At 41.8% G+C, this 17796-nt stretch overlaps 1 protein-coding gene across 1 annotated transcript; it reads left to right on the top strand.

Annotated features, from left to right (window-relative positions):
* The first annotated feature begins 5628 nt into the window (after nucleotides 1-5628).
* LOC310936735 (uncharacterized protein) lies at nucleotides 5629-17257 on the top strand. Its single transcript, XM_083900863.1, has 6 exons — nucleotides 5629-6698; nucleotides 8642-8709; nucleotides 8990-9073; nucleotides 9162-9318; nucleotides 12705-12812; nucleotides 17126-17257. The coding sequence occupies exons 1-6, from the start codon at nucleotides 5817-5819 to the stop codon at nucleotides 17192-17194; spliced, it is 1368 nt and encodes a 455-aa protein (XP_083756989.1). The 5' UTR covers nucleotides 5629-5816; the 3' UTR covers nucleotides 17195-17257.
* The last annotated feature ends 539 nt before the right edge of the window (nucleotides 17258-17796 follow it).

Genomic DNA, 17796 nt, shown 5'->3' with positions numbered 1-17796 from the left:
CTTGACATAGATCAGATGTTTTTACATCCATTCTCTGTCAGACAACTTTTTTCAGCTTTGAATTCTGGAGAAACACAAGGATATTCTCTCTAGTTCTGTTGGTTTCATTGTTGTTAATCATTAAGCAGTTATTCAAATTAATTAATATCAAAAAGATGAAAATGTAATTAATAATCAACTTAATAATTTGGGACACCAGTGAAGCATTAATTATTAGCACACTTTCTCAACGTTTGACCTTTCAGTATAGATGCACAAACATCAGACAGCCTCTCTTTAAATAAAGAACAAGATGTATTGACAATATGTAAGGGCAGCCCATGGCCAAGTGGTAACCAGAGAGTCACTGGTTCAAATACCGGGGCAGGTAGTTTGGTGTGTGTGCAAACGTGCAAATGTGTATGTGTGTATGAATGTGTAAGAGAGACAGGGAGAGAGAGGAAGGGAAGGAACAAGATGGTAGACATAGACAAAATGACCGTGAGCTAGGTTGTTTTGAAAGGCCTTCTCAAATTCTACTCTTTACACACATAGAGCCACACGTTGCAGATTAACAAAAATTAACACATATTTGTCTTTATGTTCAAGTCACAGTCGCAGCTCGATGCATGCAATCACAGCCTCATTCTTCAGAGTTCTCCATCCGTTGTCTTCCCAGTCTCCTCACCACAACTCTTATATTCCCTTATGCCAATCCCCACCCCCATGTCACTCACATCTGATGTTCAGAGAATAGGCTCTTGCCTGCTTTTGATAAGCACATGGGTTGTCATAGCAACTGTGGGAGGGAATAGCATCTGCCTCTTTGATCTGCCTCTGATTGTTGCTCCTCTTTTATTACCACTGGAAATATGTGGATTTCTTAGCCATGGTTTCACACAAAACCACTCTTTCATGTCAGATACAGATACCACAAAGTTCACCAGGTAAAATCATGTGTATTAACAGTGTAAGGGAGAGGAAACACTGACTCCTGGTGGACAGTTCTGTGTGTTTGTCTCCAGGATCAGTCCTTTTTGAGAGGAACCTCACTACAATAAAAAGGCTGCATCATTTTAAGCAAGGGACAGAGATGTGTTATTCAGCTTGTGTTATTCAGCTTGATTCCAACAGAGGGCACTGTCAACACTTTGACTGGACAGAGGAAGTTGACTTTTGCTCAGTTTAAGGCTACGTTTATACTAGCTGGATATTTTTTTAAACGGATATTTTCTTCCCTCCGTTTTCCAAAATAACTTTGTGCACACATCATCGTTTTGAAAAAAGTTTTATATTTATATTAACCTGCATAAATAAGCTGTCGAGAGCCATCATAACTACACCAAGCCTGTGGGCGGCAGTGTAGGAAGAAGGAGAAAGCCATACAAGCCAATCAGAATCCTCATCGACAACAACGGCTGACCTCTCACCCTCAATGTATGGACGTAACTATACAAATGACAGAGTGACAGCAGCGATGATCGCAACATCCTGAAATTCTCACACCACTCCTCTGGGACAATAACCTCATTCTCAAAGTTCTCCCACCAGACAGCAGTCCCCACAGGTCGGACACAAAACCGGCGATGCTGACGGAGACGCAGTTTGGCTCACCTCCGAGCCCTAACTTGTCTCTGCGGCTCCTCTATGTAATATAGGAGCTGTATTTGCAAATGCAAACATGTAAATATGATCATAACCAAATGAAAAAAGGTTGCATTTTTGGAGCGTAGATTGCCTAAAACTCTGTTTTCCAAAATCTCCACCTTTGCCGGAGTTTTCAGAAAGAATTGTTTTCAGAGGCGAAATCGCCGTTTGTGTGTAAACGAAAGGCACAAATGCAGGGGAAAGTCTCCGTTTTTAAAAATACCTGTGCGAATGTAAACGTAGCTTAAATAACAGGCCAACATTGTGGTATTCGCAGTTGTGATCATACACAAATGCTGCATTGATTGTGTTTTCCCATTGCAGCAATATATCAGTGCTTCCACCATCTTAGTATGGGTAAGGCTTTCCTATAAACCAAAAAGTCAACATGGAAGCTGTGGTTTTTCAGAATTAAATAAATTAACGTTTGAGTTTAGTGTTGCTAAGGTTGCTAAAAATTAAAAAAAATAAAATAATATTTTGCGTGATATTGACTTAACTATGAATTTTAACTTTTTTTTCAAATGAAACTGAACTGTTTTGTCCACAAAAACGTAACTCATGCATTGCTCTGAGCTGTGTGATGCTGAATTGTGAGACCAAGCAGTCTGCACAGGTGATGGATAGCATCGCCAGAAAATGTATATTTCTCAAGAAAAGCCTCGTCCTGTCCCAAAACATTCATGTTTTTGACATGCCATCATGAAAGAAACACAGATGGCATGAATGAGACTTTATATACAGTACTGTCCTTGTCACTGACTCACTGTAAATGAAACTATCTTTACTGCCTCAGCCTTTCCAATCAACATCCATCAACCAACAAATGCTCCAAGGCTTAAATATGTTACAGCGTCAAAGTGAAACCAATTAAGATCAATTTTCTCATAACTGCTCTTACATCCCATGTCTTTTAGTTCAAGAAACATCTGCTCGTCGGTCTTTTAATCACATTACTGCTCAACGGTTCACCTGACAGGCTTCACCTGACTCTTTTTGCTCTCTTCTGCATACTCTTCACTCATTCATTCACACAGCATCTATGTGCAACACCTTTAGTATCACATCTTTCTTACCCATTCACATGGTGTGGGGTTTAAGTGTCTTCTGCATCTGCATGTCGACAAGGGGACCAGGGAGACTGAGAAAGGCGTAGAAAAAGACTAAACAAACAGGAACCACAATCATGCCAAATAGAAAGAGGCATTGTGCCATGCACCTGATGCTGAGTCAGCCTGTCAAGCAACCCATACAGACTCACTGGTGCGACCGAAGCATGGTTTGAACTGGCCATCTCTGTTAGGGAAAGTAGTTAAGGCCACAGTATACTTCTCCGACTGCGTAATACGTTATCCGACTGCGTAACCAAGGAGACTTCATAGTTCTCCGTCATGGTGTCGGTTACGCACTGCAATTATCCGCCTGATCAAGACTGTTGTTGTTGCAGCATCTGAATAACATTGAAACAGTGGCTGTTTCTCACCTGGCCATTTAGAGTCTAAACATGTGGTTTATTAAGATATGACATATTTATTGTTTGGCAGCGACGTTGTCGGCAGTGATCACCTACGCCTCTGTGGACCCTCGGTGCACACAGTGGCTGGCACAGAGCAGCGTTATCTCGGCCTGGACACTTAAGCCCAATTTATACTGGGCTTAAATGTAAATACTCTATATAACAACAGTCATAGTTTAGTCTGTTTGATTTATGATAACTTTTATATTATTTTATTTTCCTTAATTCGCCCTGGCTTGGTTCATTCTATCTCTGTTTCTGTGAGACTTTCAGTCTCCCCTAGGGAGCACGTCACTGACCACACAAGGACAAATGCTTAACCTATGCGTCCACTTTATGGTCAACCGAAAGTCAAAGAAGGCAATGCTAAAGGTAAAGCTTGCAGGCTTCCGTCGTAAACTTAATTATAGGGCATTGTGTACCTAGTTACAGTGTATGTGGACACAGACATAGTGCATTGTAAACATAGTTGCTGTGTTGATGTGTCTTAGATACTTCATTCCCCCCTTTGGGACTTCATAGTGCCGACATGTAGAATAATTAACACAGTCATGTTGTTTGGCATATGACGTTATCACACTGGCTTGTTTACTGTCACAGTCCACTTTGTTTGGTCCTATATCCAATTTAAGAATCTTATTTTCAAAACTTCACATTTTGGAATCAGCTAATTGAGTAATATCCTATTAAATGTCCTATACGCACATTATTTTAACTATTTTAGACTAGGTAAACTAATCACCTATCTTAATCCAATCAAATTCGGCTACACTTAGCCACAGCTGTCGATCTCCTTCCAGCCACACTCCTGTAAATCAAATCTCCTTTAAGTGTAGGTGTAAGGGAACCCCAGATCAGCTGTTATCTCCCAATCAGAAAAACCACCCCTCATAAAAGGTGGGAAAAAGACAAGGAGACCTTTTCTAAAGTGACCTAGTAGAAACTCAGGACAAGAACTCTCCTTTAAAATGAACTTTTTTTTTTTATCTTCTAATTGTATGACCCTTTGCCAGTCGGTCAAATAACTCACTAAAACTTAAGATGTCAAAACATCCAAAGATGAAAAAAGAAGAAGAAAACTGAAAAAATACAGGTTATATACAGTATGAACATTCACACATATCATCCGATATGTCCTTTGAATGTTAACTCTTCAGCTCCAGTCTCTCTTTTCCGGGTCTCTCTTGATCTCGTCGTCCACCTCCTTGTACGGGCTCAGTTGACACCATGCCATGCTCCTTTAGACTGGACTGCTGATAATATTGTTCTCATCACAGTTCAGGCTCCTTCTCTCATTGGATCATTCCACTTCCTTTGGACCCCCCTCAGGTTCACAGGCAGCATCAGTCACTCAACTTCCTTGTCTCGAGCTGAGCTTCCACCATCTTTTCTGAAAGTAAACAAACGTATGGACAAGCCTATGGAGGGCAGTCATCTAATGTGGGTTATTTGATGAAGACAATGCAGTTATATAATATTGCTTCAGCTTGCTATATACATACCAATCTTACATATATGTAATTATGTGAACAATAGCTGTAGTTCTATTTAAAGTTGTTCAAACAGTCGGTCCTTATGGGTCCTTTCAGCAGCTGTGTTAGCATAGGTCGACCTGTTAGCATTTCATGCAGCGAAACATATATTCAGTTTAGTGTAGTACACATTTCATTTAACTTTGTCATTAAGGCTCTAAACCAAACCTTAATTTTGAATAATGATAAACAATAATAACAAACAACCACTCACTACCACATTCACACCTCAATTTAGTGCATCAAATATACGTAATTCTCCAGCTAGGAGATCAAATTTAGTATAAATAATACTCAATTCAAAGAATTTTTCAAAATTCCCAAAAAAAATTTCGTCGACTGTTTCTTCTCATTTTTAATCAACTGTTTCTACTGCAAGGTTGTCCGATGGTGCTATTTCAATCCAATGACAACAATGGTTCATCACTATCAGCAGTTATTACTTTGTTGTTACTCATGCCTACACGGTTCATAACTAAATATTGTATAGCTGTATAAATATAACTGTTGATCTGGTAATGGGATTCTCAGTGGAGTATAAAACTACCTACAAAGATTACAAATGTATTACAATATTTCATGCACAAATTTCCATTATTTCCTCATTTCAAATGTATAACTTCTCCTAACTTCCATTCAATGTATTCAATTGTTCCAAAAATTCTAAATGTATTTCATTGTTCCAAAATGTATTTCCATTATTCCCACTTGCACAGATTCCAACTGTGCGAAACCTAAACTAAATGTTCACATTTGAAGTTCACAGCACACATGCCTTATAAACATGCTCAATGTCTTCTCCAGTGTTGGTATATTTCTGAAGTAGCCCCCCCAAAGTATTTGCCTGCTGAGGACCGGCCCTGTGTGGGGGTGGCTTGACTGTGTTCCTTTGAAGTGGAGGTTGGGTTGACTGCAGTCATTCTTTGATCTTTCAGCCTTAAGAAGACCTTTAAAGCTTGATCTATCCCAGATGCATATTTCACTTTTGATCACTTCAAAAGCAACAGCATAAAAGAAGAAGATCTTTGAAGCTTAAGAGAAGAAAGAAGAGAAAAGAGGGAAGTTACGCTGCGGTCCCCGGATTTAAAGGCATTCTGGCAGCAACGGTCGGTGTGTAAACAACCTATACTCTGTGCTATTCAATGAACAACAAAATGGACTGCGTGCGCCAACCCGAAGAGTTAAAATTAACTGGGAATATTGAGGAAAACTGGAAAGCTTTCAAACAACGTTTTGAACTGTATATGCTAGCGATCGGGCTAGAAGGCGACGAGCGGCGCAAGATAGCATTGCTGCTAACAATAGCAGGCCGCGGCGCCTTGGATGTATACAACACATTTGAGTTCACAGAAGAAGAAGAAAGGGACAAGTATAACGCGGTTATAGCAAAGTTTGAGCAGTACTGCGCACCGAAGAAGAACGAGACATTCGAGAGATTCGTCTTCAGGAACCGTATGCAGGAGGAGTCTGAATCCATTGAACAGTATGTCTCCGACCTAAGATTGAAAAGCATGTCGTGTAACTTCGGGACACAGTGCGAGTCAATGATAAGGGACCAACTTGTGAATGGAGTGCTCGACAACAATCTGAGGATGCACTTATTGAAAGAACCAGACCTTACTCTGGACAAGGCTATCAAAATCTGCCAGGCGTTGGAAAACGCAAAGTTGCAAATTCGGACATTTTTAAATAAGAGCGCAGCGAAAGTGGACACCAGGAGGGAGAGACCTAAGATAAAGGAGCAATATGGGACACACTATTGCTATCAGCAAACACCGAAGCAATGCTCATCGTTTGGAGGAGACTCTAGAAACAATTGGGGGGAGAGAGACTCTGCTAAACGCTGCTTCGTCAAAGAAGAAGTGCAGCTTGAAGAAGAGCTGAGTGACAACGAGGATGGAAAGGATTCGGTCTACGTGATCACAATAAAAGATGAACCCAGCACATCAGAGGATGAGTGGGCAGCACCCAGGAATGGGAATGGCTCAGATATTCCATCAAATCTGACACTCACAGCAGCGCAGGTAAAACGCCACTGTGTTGTGGATCTAATACAAGAAATCTTCGTTCTTTCTTTCCAAAGCCATTTTTCAAATAAAAACGTTATTGGATGGATGTAGTAGCTCTAATCTGTAGTTGTAGGCCCTTGTCTGTCTTTGATCTTCAAACAAATGGTAGCCTCTTTGATCCTTGTTTCTCAGTATCGTGAAATGGGTGGCAGAAAATAGACGGTTACTCGAAGTGCTTTGCAAAGTCCCACAACTTCCCATGCAAATGTTGATGTATGATTAGTGGGGATTTTCTCAAAAGTTATTATCGATTTAATGGATGCTCCTGCGATCTTCAAAGCAGGTACTAATAAGCACCGTTGCCAAATTGGGGTGAATTTACCCCTAGGGGGAAGACTAAAGAGTATCCACACAGAAATGGAACAAAACATATTTTTGTCATCTTGAAAACGTTTTCTGTGAACACAGCATTGTTTCAGGAAATGTCTTTATCCATGTTAAGCCACCCAAAATGACTCTGGATACAGAAATATAAAACGTGTATTCTAATAAGTGTACAATGTATACAATCACAGAAACTTGAGATATAATAAAGAATAACATAGATAATCACAAAAACAAAACAATCTCCAAACACAAGATGGTGACGCTGTAGATGGCAATAGCGAATGTAACGCGAGAGAGAGGTGGGATCATGAGATCATTATTCTCCCACATTTTGAGACTTTCCCACTCTGACACTCCATTACAATAAAAAACTTCAGTGGATCACCAAGCCTCATTTTCATGCAGACAGCTCCTCAGGGTTATGGTAAATGGTCTGCATTTATATAACACTTTTCTAATCTTATGTGTAATTATAATAACACCACATTCATATTCGTCATTTCTTGAAACTTGGTAGTAAAACAAAAATGATACAAGTAAAAATACTCACTTAAGCAATTCTTACCTATAATTGAAATGCATCATGATGTAATTCTCGTATATTTCTGATAAAGGTGTGACCAATCATTTTATTTGGTCCAAACAAACAGCTTCCTGTCTGTCATCTGTCGCACGGCTTGCGGCAGTTTCTCCGGCTTGATACTCCTGGCTGCGGCCCGCTTGCTGAAGATGTCAAATCTCAAATGTTCCAAATCTTCAGAAGGATTTCTGCAGTATATGAGCTTGAACAGTTCACAGCCAGCTTCGATGATGTCACTTTCCTTGGCTCTGATGACAATAAACTCATCCATGGCCTGCTCTTGTCGGTCTTGCAGAGCTTGATGAGCAGTTGGTTGGTTTGCTAAACCCAGAATTTGCTGATACAATTTAAACTTTATTTATATATCTCAGCTGACATGGGTGGTATTATACCATATATTAAAAACAGTATTTGGGATTTGAAAAGAAGACATAAAGAAGTGAGAAAGAAGAGGAAGTGAGGAAATGCTGTCATTGAACCCCCAACAGCCAGCAAAACTATGACGCCTAATAGTAATATACTGAAAACAGGAGGTTAAGGAAAATTAAAATCGGAAATAGAAAAACTTACCTACAGACTATTTATAAAAGAAGAAACATTGACATTGGCTGGGAAAAATGGCTGGAATGTAAGGAAAGAATATAACAACATATGCAATATAAAATTATTTCCTCTCCTCATAGGCCTGTTTTGTGTTTTTATTTATTTATATATTGTTATTCTTTTGGGTGTATGTTTATGTGTGTGTTATAAGTCTTCAGTTTATAAATATGAATGCATAGATCATGTTATTTTGTGATGTGTTCTGTAAATTATTCTCATGTGCATCTACAGTAAAAGCATAAAATAAAACATAAAATAAAAATAGTGACAGATGAAATGAAATAAGAGTTAATCAGTACATAGAGACGGCGGCAACGCTGACACCTGCTAGACTGTTTGATCCAGACGATGCATTTTGTCTAACAGCCAGTTTCTTTGTTTGTGTTAGTGTGTCCAGGATCTGTCAGTTTTGACACCACAAAGCCTGATGCAGAACCTGACTCCTCTTAGAATAGCGTAAGTAACACAATTATGATCAATGTTTGTATCTTCAAACACACCCTTTGTCTGATTTCTTCTAATAATTTCAACAACATGTACACTGAGAGGTGCGGAAGAGAATTAGGGCCTCACAGGAAAAACATATGAGTTCTGACTTTAAAACTCAGAAATCTGAGGTTAAAGTCAGAATTCTGAAAATAAAGTCGGAATTCTGAGTTTTAAACACACCTTCTAACACCTCTTTTTCCTATAATTTCCAGCAGGCTCTTTATCACAGTTCTTCTCTTCATTGCAGGAATGGAGAGGTGATGTATGGGATGTTAGCAGGCACATCAAAGCCTCCTGTAGAATTTGCTCCTCCACAGAACTTCTCATCACAGTAAGTCTGTCATCACCAACTGATAGACTTGTTACCATCTTAATGGACTTCACTGACTGACTGATTTTGTTTTTCTGTTTTCACATAGAAAAAAAAAACGTAATTGCCAAAACAATGAACAACAGCCCTACGTGAAGAAGCCTCCGAACGCTTTCATTTTGTATATGCAGGAGCAGAGGCCATATGTTCTGGCTGAACAGCCCTGTAACGATAATGCAAGGGTGAACACAATCCTTGGCCAGAAGGTGAGTGTCATTTCAGTGTTTAAGACTCAAATAAGGCTGGGCGACATGGCTTCTAAAGAAAACCTCAATATTTTTTAGGTTATATATATACGTGATATATATCGGGATATAAAGCTGCACACGCGTTGTTTCTCTGGGCGCATGAAAAGTTTTCTTTTGAGATGTTTGCGCTTCTCAAAGGAGAGTGACAATACACTGTGATAAAGCTGAAACAATTAATCGATGAATTGATTTTTAATCGATTATTAAATGAATCATCAACTATTTTGATAATCGATGAATCGGTTTGAAGCTTTTTTTCATGATTAAAACAAGATTTCTGATTTTTAAGATTTTTAACGTTTTTGTTACATGTACGGGTATTTTGGTCGTTTACCCTGCCGAAATAAGCCAGAAATGTCACCAGCAGAGGTCGCCTTCACCCGCAGTCAAGACAGACATGGCTTCAAATTCCAATAATAGTATTAATAATCATTTGAAAATGAAAACTCGTGATTAAGTTATGATGACTTCAGTCAGGGATTTATTATGTTTTGTCTTATAGCCTATAACCCTGTATGATTTGGAATACAAATATGTTGAGAAATGGATCTATAGTATGTAAACTGGCTCATGACAGGTCATCTGATGCACATCTCAGTCTTGTATTGTCGTCCCAGGGCAAAATACAGTAATGTAATAATATAAATATTTAAATGCATATTAATTATTGAATGTTTTTATTATTTAATTAAGGGTTTTCTTATTCACCCTCAAGTTCAGTTTCTCTCTTCCATTTGGTAATATTGTGTTGTGACCAGTTCAGTAATTAAGTAAGTAAGTCATTTGCATTTGACAAATGCACTTTTAGACAGAAGTCAAGTGGAAAAGGTCACCTTGTGTCAAGGATGGCAACAGGCTCTCAACACATGATGGGTGGAAGGTCTTCAGCAGTTTGGTGTCTAGATTGTTCTTCCTGAGGACCCTGGATGGACAATGTGGTGGTGCTCCTCACTGTTGGGTCCATGTCTGGATCGCTGGAGATTACAGTAAATACACCTGACATACAGTTAAGGGTGAACATAACATGTTTTAATGACAGGACAATAACAGGGATTGAGGAGACCATAGGAATCCTGTAAGACACTATTTGTGATTAATTCACTGAAAATATTCATTTGATTTTTTTATAATTGTTTGTTTCTTTTACTTGTTGTTTTTGTTAGTTATAGTTCAAAACAGGAAAGTTCATGTATGTGCTATATACAGTAGTTCAGTTGAGATTATGGATTAGATTAATGACAATTTGTTTGTCGTCTTTTGTTGACCGAGTACTCATTTGTTTCCTGGGTTGTGCGTTGGGGTTCAAGTGCTAGTTCTATTAGTTAATCACATAACACACAGATATGAATAGCCTAAAATTGCTTTGTTTTCACACATTCAACCCATTGAAATGATACTTCACTTTGTCAGTACACCTGCAACCTTTAAGCTGTTTTCAAATTAGCAAAATGTACGGTCACATTACAGGCTCTGACGTGTAAAAATGTGTATTTTACTGTAACAGGCTCTCAATACCATCATGTGTTGAGAGCCTGTTGGCATTCTGTATCACAGTATGGTATGGGACCTGAGACCAACAGGAAGAGGCTTCAGGGTGTAATCAAAGCAACACTGAAGATTGTTGGGTTCCCTCAGTGACACAAGGTGACCTTTTCCACTTGACTTCTGTCTAAAAGTGCATTTGTCAAATGAAAATGACTTACTTACTTAATTACTCAACTGATCACAACACAATATTACCAATTGGAAGAGTTTATAACAGAGGGAACAAAACTGAACTTGAGCGTGAATAAGAAAACCCTTAATTAAATAATAAAAACATTCAATAATTACTATGCATTTAAATATATGTATATTTACATTACTGTATTTTGCCCTGGGACGACAATACAAGACTTCCATAGATGTTGATCCATTTGAGACAGGTACGTTTGATTTGTATTCCAGATGACCGGTCATGAGCCTGTTTACATACTATAGCTCCATCTCAGCATATTTGTATTCCAAATCATACAGGGTTATAGGCTATAAGACAAAACATAATAAATCCCTGGGTGGATGCGGGCGCCACCTTGTGGCTAAACATCGACGCTGAAGTCATCATAACTTAATCACAAGTTTTGATTTTCAAATAATTATTAACACTATTATTGGCCATGTCTGTCTTGACTGTGACTGATGGCGACCTCTGCTGGTGAGATTAGATGCTAGCTTATTTCGGCAGGGTAAACGTTTTCTACAATATCCATTCACACACTCAGCTAAAATAATAATTGTAGCCTACATGTCCTTCTCCCAAACAACCAGCTGTTATAGTTTCACTTTTCACGAAAATACATGTACTACATCACAGTGTATAAAGAGAATGGTATATAATCTGTATGAAAATAAATTAGCACGCTTTTATTTTGAAGTTTTTACACTTCACTTCCGCTTCCGGTCTGTTAGCCGCCGTCTCGAGAATTAAGAAACGAAAAACAAAAAAAGGAATTTGCAAAAAACTAATTTGGGCCGTTATTTATTTTTTTTTTTTTTCGTTTTTCCGTATTTTGGTTGAATACGAAAAAAGGAAAAAAGGAGCACTGTTTCCGTTTTTTCATATTTGGGTAGAATACGAAACAAGGAAATAGGGGCGCCGTTTCCGTTTTTTCATATTTTGGTTCAATACGAAACAAAGAAATTTCCGTGCTCTCGTTTGTTAAAAAAAGGATTATACTTTAGTACCCGAACCTATTTTCACGTCATATGATTCAACATTCTTTTATATTTCTTGAAATAAACAAATTCTGAAGATTTTGCATGTGCCAACTTATTACTAATTGTTTTTTTTGTGAATGAAATGGCTTCGACTAAAACTAAAAAGTTTAATGAAGCTTTGAGCTTATAAAGCGTGCTTACTGTGCTTATTTTGGTTTTAAACTTGGTGACCAGGATAAAGCTTGGGCTAAATGTAATCAATTTAGTCAGAAGATCGGATTTTTCAAAATCAAATTAGCATAAAAACCTGAACTGATTGAGAAAATGGATGTCGGTTTTTGATTCAGAGGTGAAAAATGGTCCCCATTTTTTTGTAACCCAGTGTTATCAATGCAACAGCCTTAAACCAGGAAAAGCCATTGCAGATGTCTTATCATGATATGACAATATCTAAAATCTAACGCGATATCATGTCTCAATAAAGTGCCCAGTCCAAGACAAAAACATCATCACGTTGTTACGTGACCACAGAACAATTCAAAAACAGGGGATTTCCAGAAATGTCATAAATACAGTGAGCGTAAATATGCTTTTTTGTTATAGTCTTTTTATTGTGTGAAGTGCACTGACTTGCTGTGTGTTCACAGTGGCGGGCGTTGTCAAGAAGAGACCAGTCTAAATACTACGAGGAAGCTGATAAGCTGAGGAAGCTCCATGCTGAGAAATACCCGTGGTGGTCGGCCAGAGAAAATTACGTATGTTAGTCTATGCTCACATTCAACTCACACATTACATCACTGCAGCATTTGATGCAACACTGCCACTGGTAATAGTTTTATCAGCTGACACCAGATGTAAAGTCTATGCACGCCTCGGCACAGCACGGTTATTTTGTGTTTCCATTAGCTATAGTACCTGGAACCTGGTACTGTTTTAGGACCTGCTCGGACGAGGTTCCAAGCGAGCGGAGCTGATACTATGCGTGATGTCATCAGACTGCCGGCCAATGATCAGAGTGCCGTCACAGGAAGAGGCATGAGCAAGACGTCTAACACAAGAATCAAGCTGTAGGTCAATTAAGAAGACTCAACAATCCTAAAATCTTGGGTTAATCTCCAACAACTACCAAGGACTTCTCCTTGAACTGCCACCGTATCGTGGTGGAGGGGTTTGAGTATCCGTATGATCCTAGGAGCTATGTTGTCTGGGGCTTAATGCCCCTGGTAGGGTCTCCCATGGCAAACAGGTCCTAGGTGATGGATCAGCCTAAGAGCAGTTCACCTACCCCTTATGAAGAGAAAGAAGAAGAAAAAGACGCTTACGTCGCCCGGGTTGGCGTTACCGGGGCACCACCCTGGAGCCAGGCCCGGGAGTGGGGCTCGGAGGCGAGCGCCTGGTGGCCGGGTCTTTGCTCATGGGACCCGGCCGGGCTCAGCCCGAAGGAGCAACGTGGGCGCCCCTTCAAGTGGGCCCACCACCCACATGAAGGGCCATAAGGGGCTGGTGCGATGTGATTTGGGTGGCAGTCGTGGGCGGGGGCCCAGACGGCCCGATCGCGGGACAACAACCCTAGCCATGGGGACATGGAATGTCACCTCGCTGGGGGGGAAAGAGCCTGAACTGGTGCGGGAGGTGGAGCGGTACCGACTAGAAATAGTCGGGCTCACCTCCACGCACAGTCTGGGCTCCGGAACCCAACTTCTTGAGAGAGGCTGGACTCTCTATTACTCTGGAGTTGCCCAAAGTGAGAGGCGGCGAGCTGGAGTGGACTTGCTCATAGCTCCCCAACTCAGCCGCCATGTGTTGGACTTCTCCCCGCAGAACGAAAGGGTCGCGTCCCTCCGCCTTCGGGTGGGGGGTAGGTCTCTCACTGTTGTTTCGGCTTACGGGCCAAACAGCAGTGCAGAGTACCTGGCCTTATTGGGAGACGCCCACGTGGGCAATGACAGTGTGACCTGGAGAGGCGTGATTGGGAGGAATGGCCTCCCCGATCTGAACCCGAGTGGTGTTTTGTTATTGGACTTTTGTGCTAGTCACAGTTTGTCCATAACGAACACCATGTTCAAGCACAAGTCCGGAGGTCAATGATCGACTTTGTGGTCGTGTCATCTGGCCTCCGACCATATGTCTTGGACACTCGGGTGAAGAGAGGGGCCGAGCTGTCAACAGATCACCACCTGGTGGTGAGTTGGATCCGCTGGCGGGGGAGGAAGTTGGACAGACTTGGCAGACCCAAGTGTGTTGTGAGGGTCTGCTGGGAACGTCTGGCGGAATCACCTGTCAGGGAGGTCTTCAACTCCCACCTCCGGGAGAGCTTTGACCAGATCCGAGGGAAGCTGGAGATATTGAGTCAGAGTGGACCATGTTCTCCACTTCCATTGTGGACGCGGCGGTTCGAAGCTGCGGCCGTAAGGTCTCCGGTGCCTGCAGCGGCGGCAATCCACGAACCCGGTGGTGGACGCCGGAAGTAAGGGATGCTGTCAAGCTGAAGAATGAGTCCTATCGAGCCTGGTTGGTTCGAGGGACTCCTGAGACAGCAGTCTCAGAAGCAAAAACTCGGGTCTGGGAAAAGTTCGGGGATGCCATGGAGGAGGACTACCGGTCGGCCTCGAAGAAATTCTGGCAAACCGTCTGGCGCCTCAGGAGGTGGAAGCAGTACTCCGCCAACACTGTTTACAGTGGAGGTGGAGAGCTGTTGACCTCGACTGGGGATATCGTCGGGCGGTGGAAGGAATACTTCGAGGATCTCCTCAATCCCACTGACACGCCTTCCCTCGAGGAAGCAGAGGCTGGGGACTCAGAGGTCGACTCATTCATTACCCAAGCCGAAGTCACTGAGGTAGTTAGGAAGCTGCCCAGTGGCAAGGCACCGGGAGTGGATGAGATTCGGCCTGGGTACCGTAAGTCTGCATTGTGCGTGGCAGTTGGGGACAGTGGCCCTGGACTGGCAGACGGGGTGGTGGTCCCTCTTTTTAAAAAGGGGGACCTGAGGGTGTGTTCCAACTTTTGGGGGATCACACTCCTCAGCCTCCCGGGGAAAGTCTATTCCAGGGTAATGGAGAGGAGAGTTCGCCTGATAGTCGAACCTCGGATTCAAGAGGAATAATGCGGTTTTCGTCCTGGCCGTGGAACACTGGACCAGCTCTATACCCTTCGCAGGGTGCTCGAGGGTTCATGGGAGTTTGCTCAACCAGTCCACATGTGTTTTGTGGACTTGGAGAAGGTTTTCGACTGTGTCCCTCGTGGCATTCTGTGGGGGGTGCTCCGAGAGTATGGGGTAGGGGGCCCTTTGTTAAGGGCCGTGCGGTCCCTGTATGACCGGAGCAGGAGCTTGCCGGCAGTAAGTCAGATTTGTTCCCAGTGCATGTTGGACTCCGGCAGGGCTGCCCTTTGTTTCCGGTTCTGTTCATTATTTTTATGGACAGAATTTCTAGGCGCAGCCAGGGGCAGGAGGGGGTCGTTGTATCGGTCTGTTGTGGTGAAGAAGGAGCTGAGCCGAAAGGCAAAGCTCTCGATTTACCGGTAAATCTATGTTCCTACCCTCCTATGGTCATGAACTTTGGGTTATGACCGAAAAAACAAGATCCCGGATACAAGCAGCTGAAATGAGTTTTCTCCGCAGGGTGGCGGAGCGCTCCCTTAGAGATAGGGTGAGGAGCTCTGTCACCCGGGAGGAGCTCGGAGTAGAGCCGCTGCTCCTCCACATTGAGAGGAGCCAGCTGAGGTTGCTCGGGCATCTGTATTGGATGCCCCCTGGACGCCTCCCTCGGGAGGTGTTCCAGGCATGTCCCGTCGGGAGGAGACCCAGAGGAAGACCCAGGACACGCTGGAGTGACTACGTCGCTCGGCTGGCCTGGGAACGCCTTGGGGTCCCCCCGGAGGAGCTGGAGGAAGTGTCCTGCGAGAGGGAGGTCTGGGCATCCCTTCTTAGACTGCTGCCCCTGCGACCCGGCCCCGGATAAGCGGAAGAAAATGGATGGATGGATGGAACTACCAAGGAAATGTCTTCAGGAAAATCTTTCACAAGTGGAAAGCACCAAATTTGAATGTATCTCCTGGGTCATTCTTTTGAAAAATCCCATTAGTAAAATACGTAATTTTAAAAATGTAAATTTCCAATCGTCTTTTATTATTCCAGCAAACCATTGATTACAAATGTACTAAAATGGTCAATGTATTTGCTCACGAGGAGCTGAATCCTTTGCATACTACTGTACATATTATGTGTACAGCATGGCATACAACAAACCAAATGTTCTAACCAATTATAACCAATTATAACCTGAACATCAGAATCTATGTACATTTTTCACATTCACGTCTATACTCAGCAAAAATATAAACGCACAAACTTGAAATGGTGAACAAAAGTAGAATGTCATGACATTTGCTCAGATTCTTGATGCATTTGTTTATGGAATGATTTGTTTTACTCAAACCCAGTAGTCCAGTGCCACTCCTATTGACTACAATCTCAGATTGAGTATTTCAACTCACGAGAGTCATGGAGCATGGCAGAGTGGTGGTCAATATGCGTGACCAGTACACAGACACTCCTTATGGTCTGGTCAATAAAAGGGCACACCAAAATGTGGACTTTTGTCACTTGTCAATATGCCACAGATGTCACAAATCATGAGGGAGCGTGCCATTGGCATGCTGAGTGCTGGGTTGTGCATCATTCCACTGGCAGCCGCGTGTGGACACGTTTCAGAGAGACTGGAACGACAGCACCATTTTGAAATCTATGTGGCTAATGGGATTTTTCAGTCAAATGTTGCTGCTTCTTTCCAATTGTGAATGAATGTTTTGCTAATCTGCTCTACTATGGTCAGAGGGAGTCTATTCTCTGGTCACGGGAAAAGTACTGAACAAATCTTTTTAATGAACTGATTTTAATTGCTTTACACTCACGGTCACTGGTTTGTGTAAAACGAAGTCACGGCAGTCCGCCCACGTTGAGGAGGTGTACTATATTGGAAACCAATCAATCCGTGTCTAGCCGAGGCGAGCTGAGCTGGGTTCATGTTGTGGAAACACGGCATAATGTTTCTGTTTTTCTCCTCAGGGCAAAATGAAACGGATCAGGAGGAAGTATCCAATCACATCAGAAGAAGTATATGGCCAAACAGTTTGAAAAAACAATTTCGTAATTAAAATGTATACATTTATTTTGTGGAAGAAGACAATAAACTGCTGGTGTAGTTTGTAAAAATCCATTGTGATATCTTCTGTTTTGTCCAAACCTCATTCACTGCAAATAAAAGAGTAAATGGAAATACAAGAAATCCTAATTTTTGCAAAGCTGGAACCATGAAGTGCTTGGTATATGAATATTCCTACTATTATGTACATTTTTGGTTTTAGTAATTTTGTCACATGCAGACACACTAATGGATGATTGACCTGACAAATGGTCCACAGATTATAAAGGAGGTGACTGCAGAGAAATGACACAGAGTCTATCAGAATATTTGGTGGCGGCACAAACAAAAGATTGCAATTAACAAATGTGGCGGAAAGTGGAAAACTAAAGTGAAACTGAATGTATCTGCAGGTAATTGGCACATACAGCACATTAGCTACACACTGGGGGTATTCTATCAAAGTCAGACGAAAGTCATATTCACACCCAATAGTCCACTAGACTCTGTATGATTGGGGACTCTGTTCAATAGGGGGTTGCAACATTCGAGTTCATTCAGAGTTTGCTTTCACACTGCACTTTAGAGAAAGAAA

The sequence above is a fragment of the Microchirus variegatus genome, assembly GCF_963457635.1.
Source record: "Microchirus variegatus genome assembly, chromosome: 14".
Taxonomy (NCBI): domain Eukaryota; kingdom Metazoa; phylum Chordata; class Actinopteri; order Pleuronectiformes; family Soleidae; genus Microchirus; species Microchirus variegatus.
This window is presented reverse-complemented; position numbering and strand designations above follow the sequence as displayed.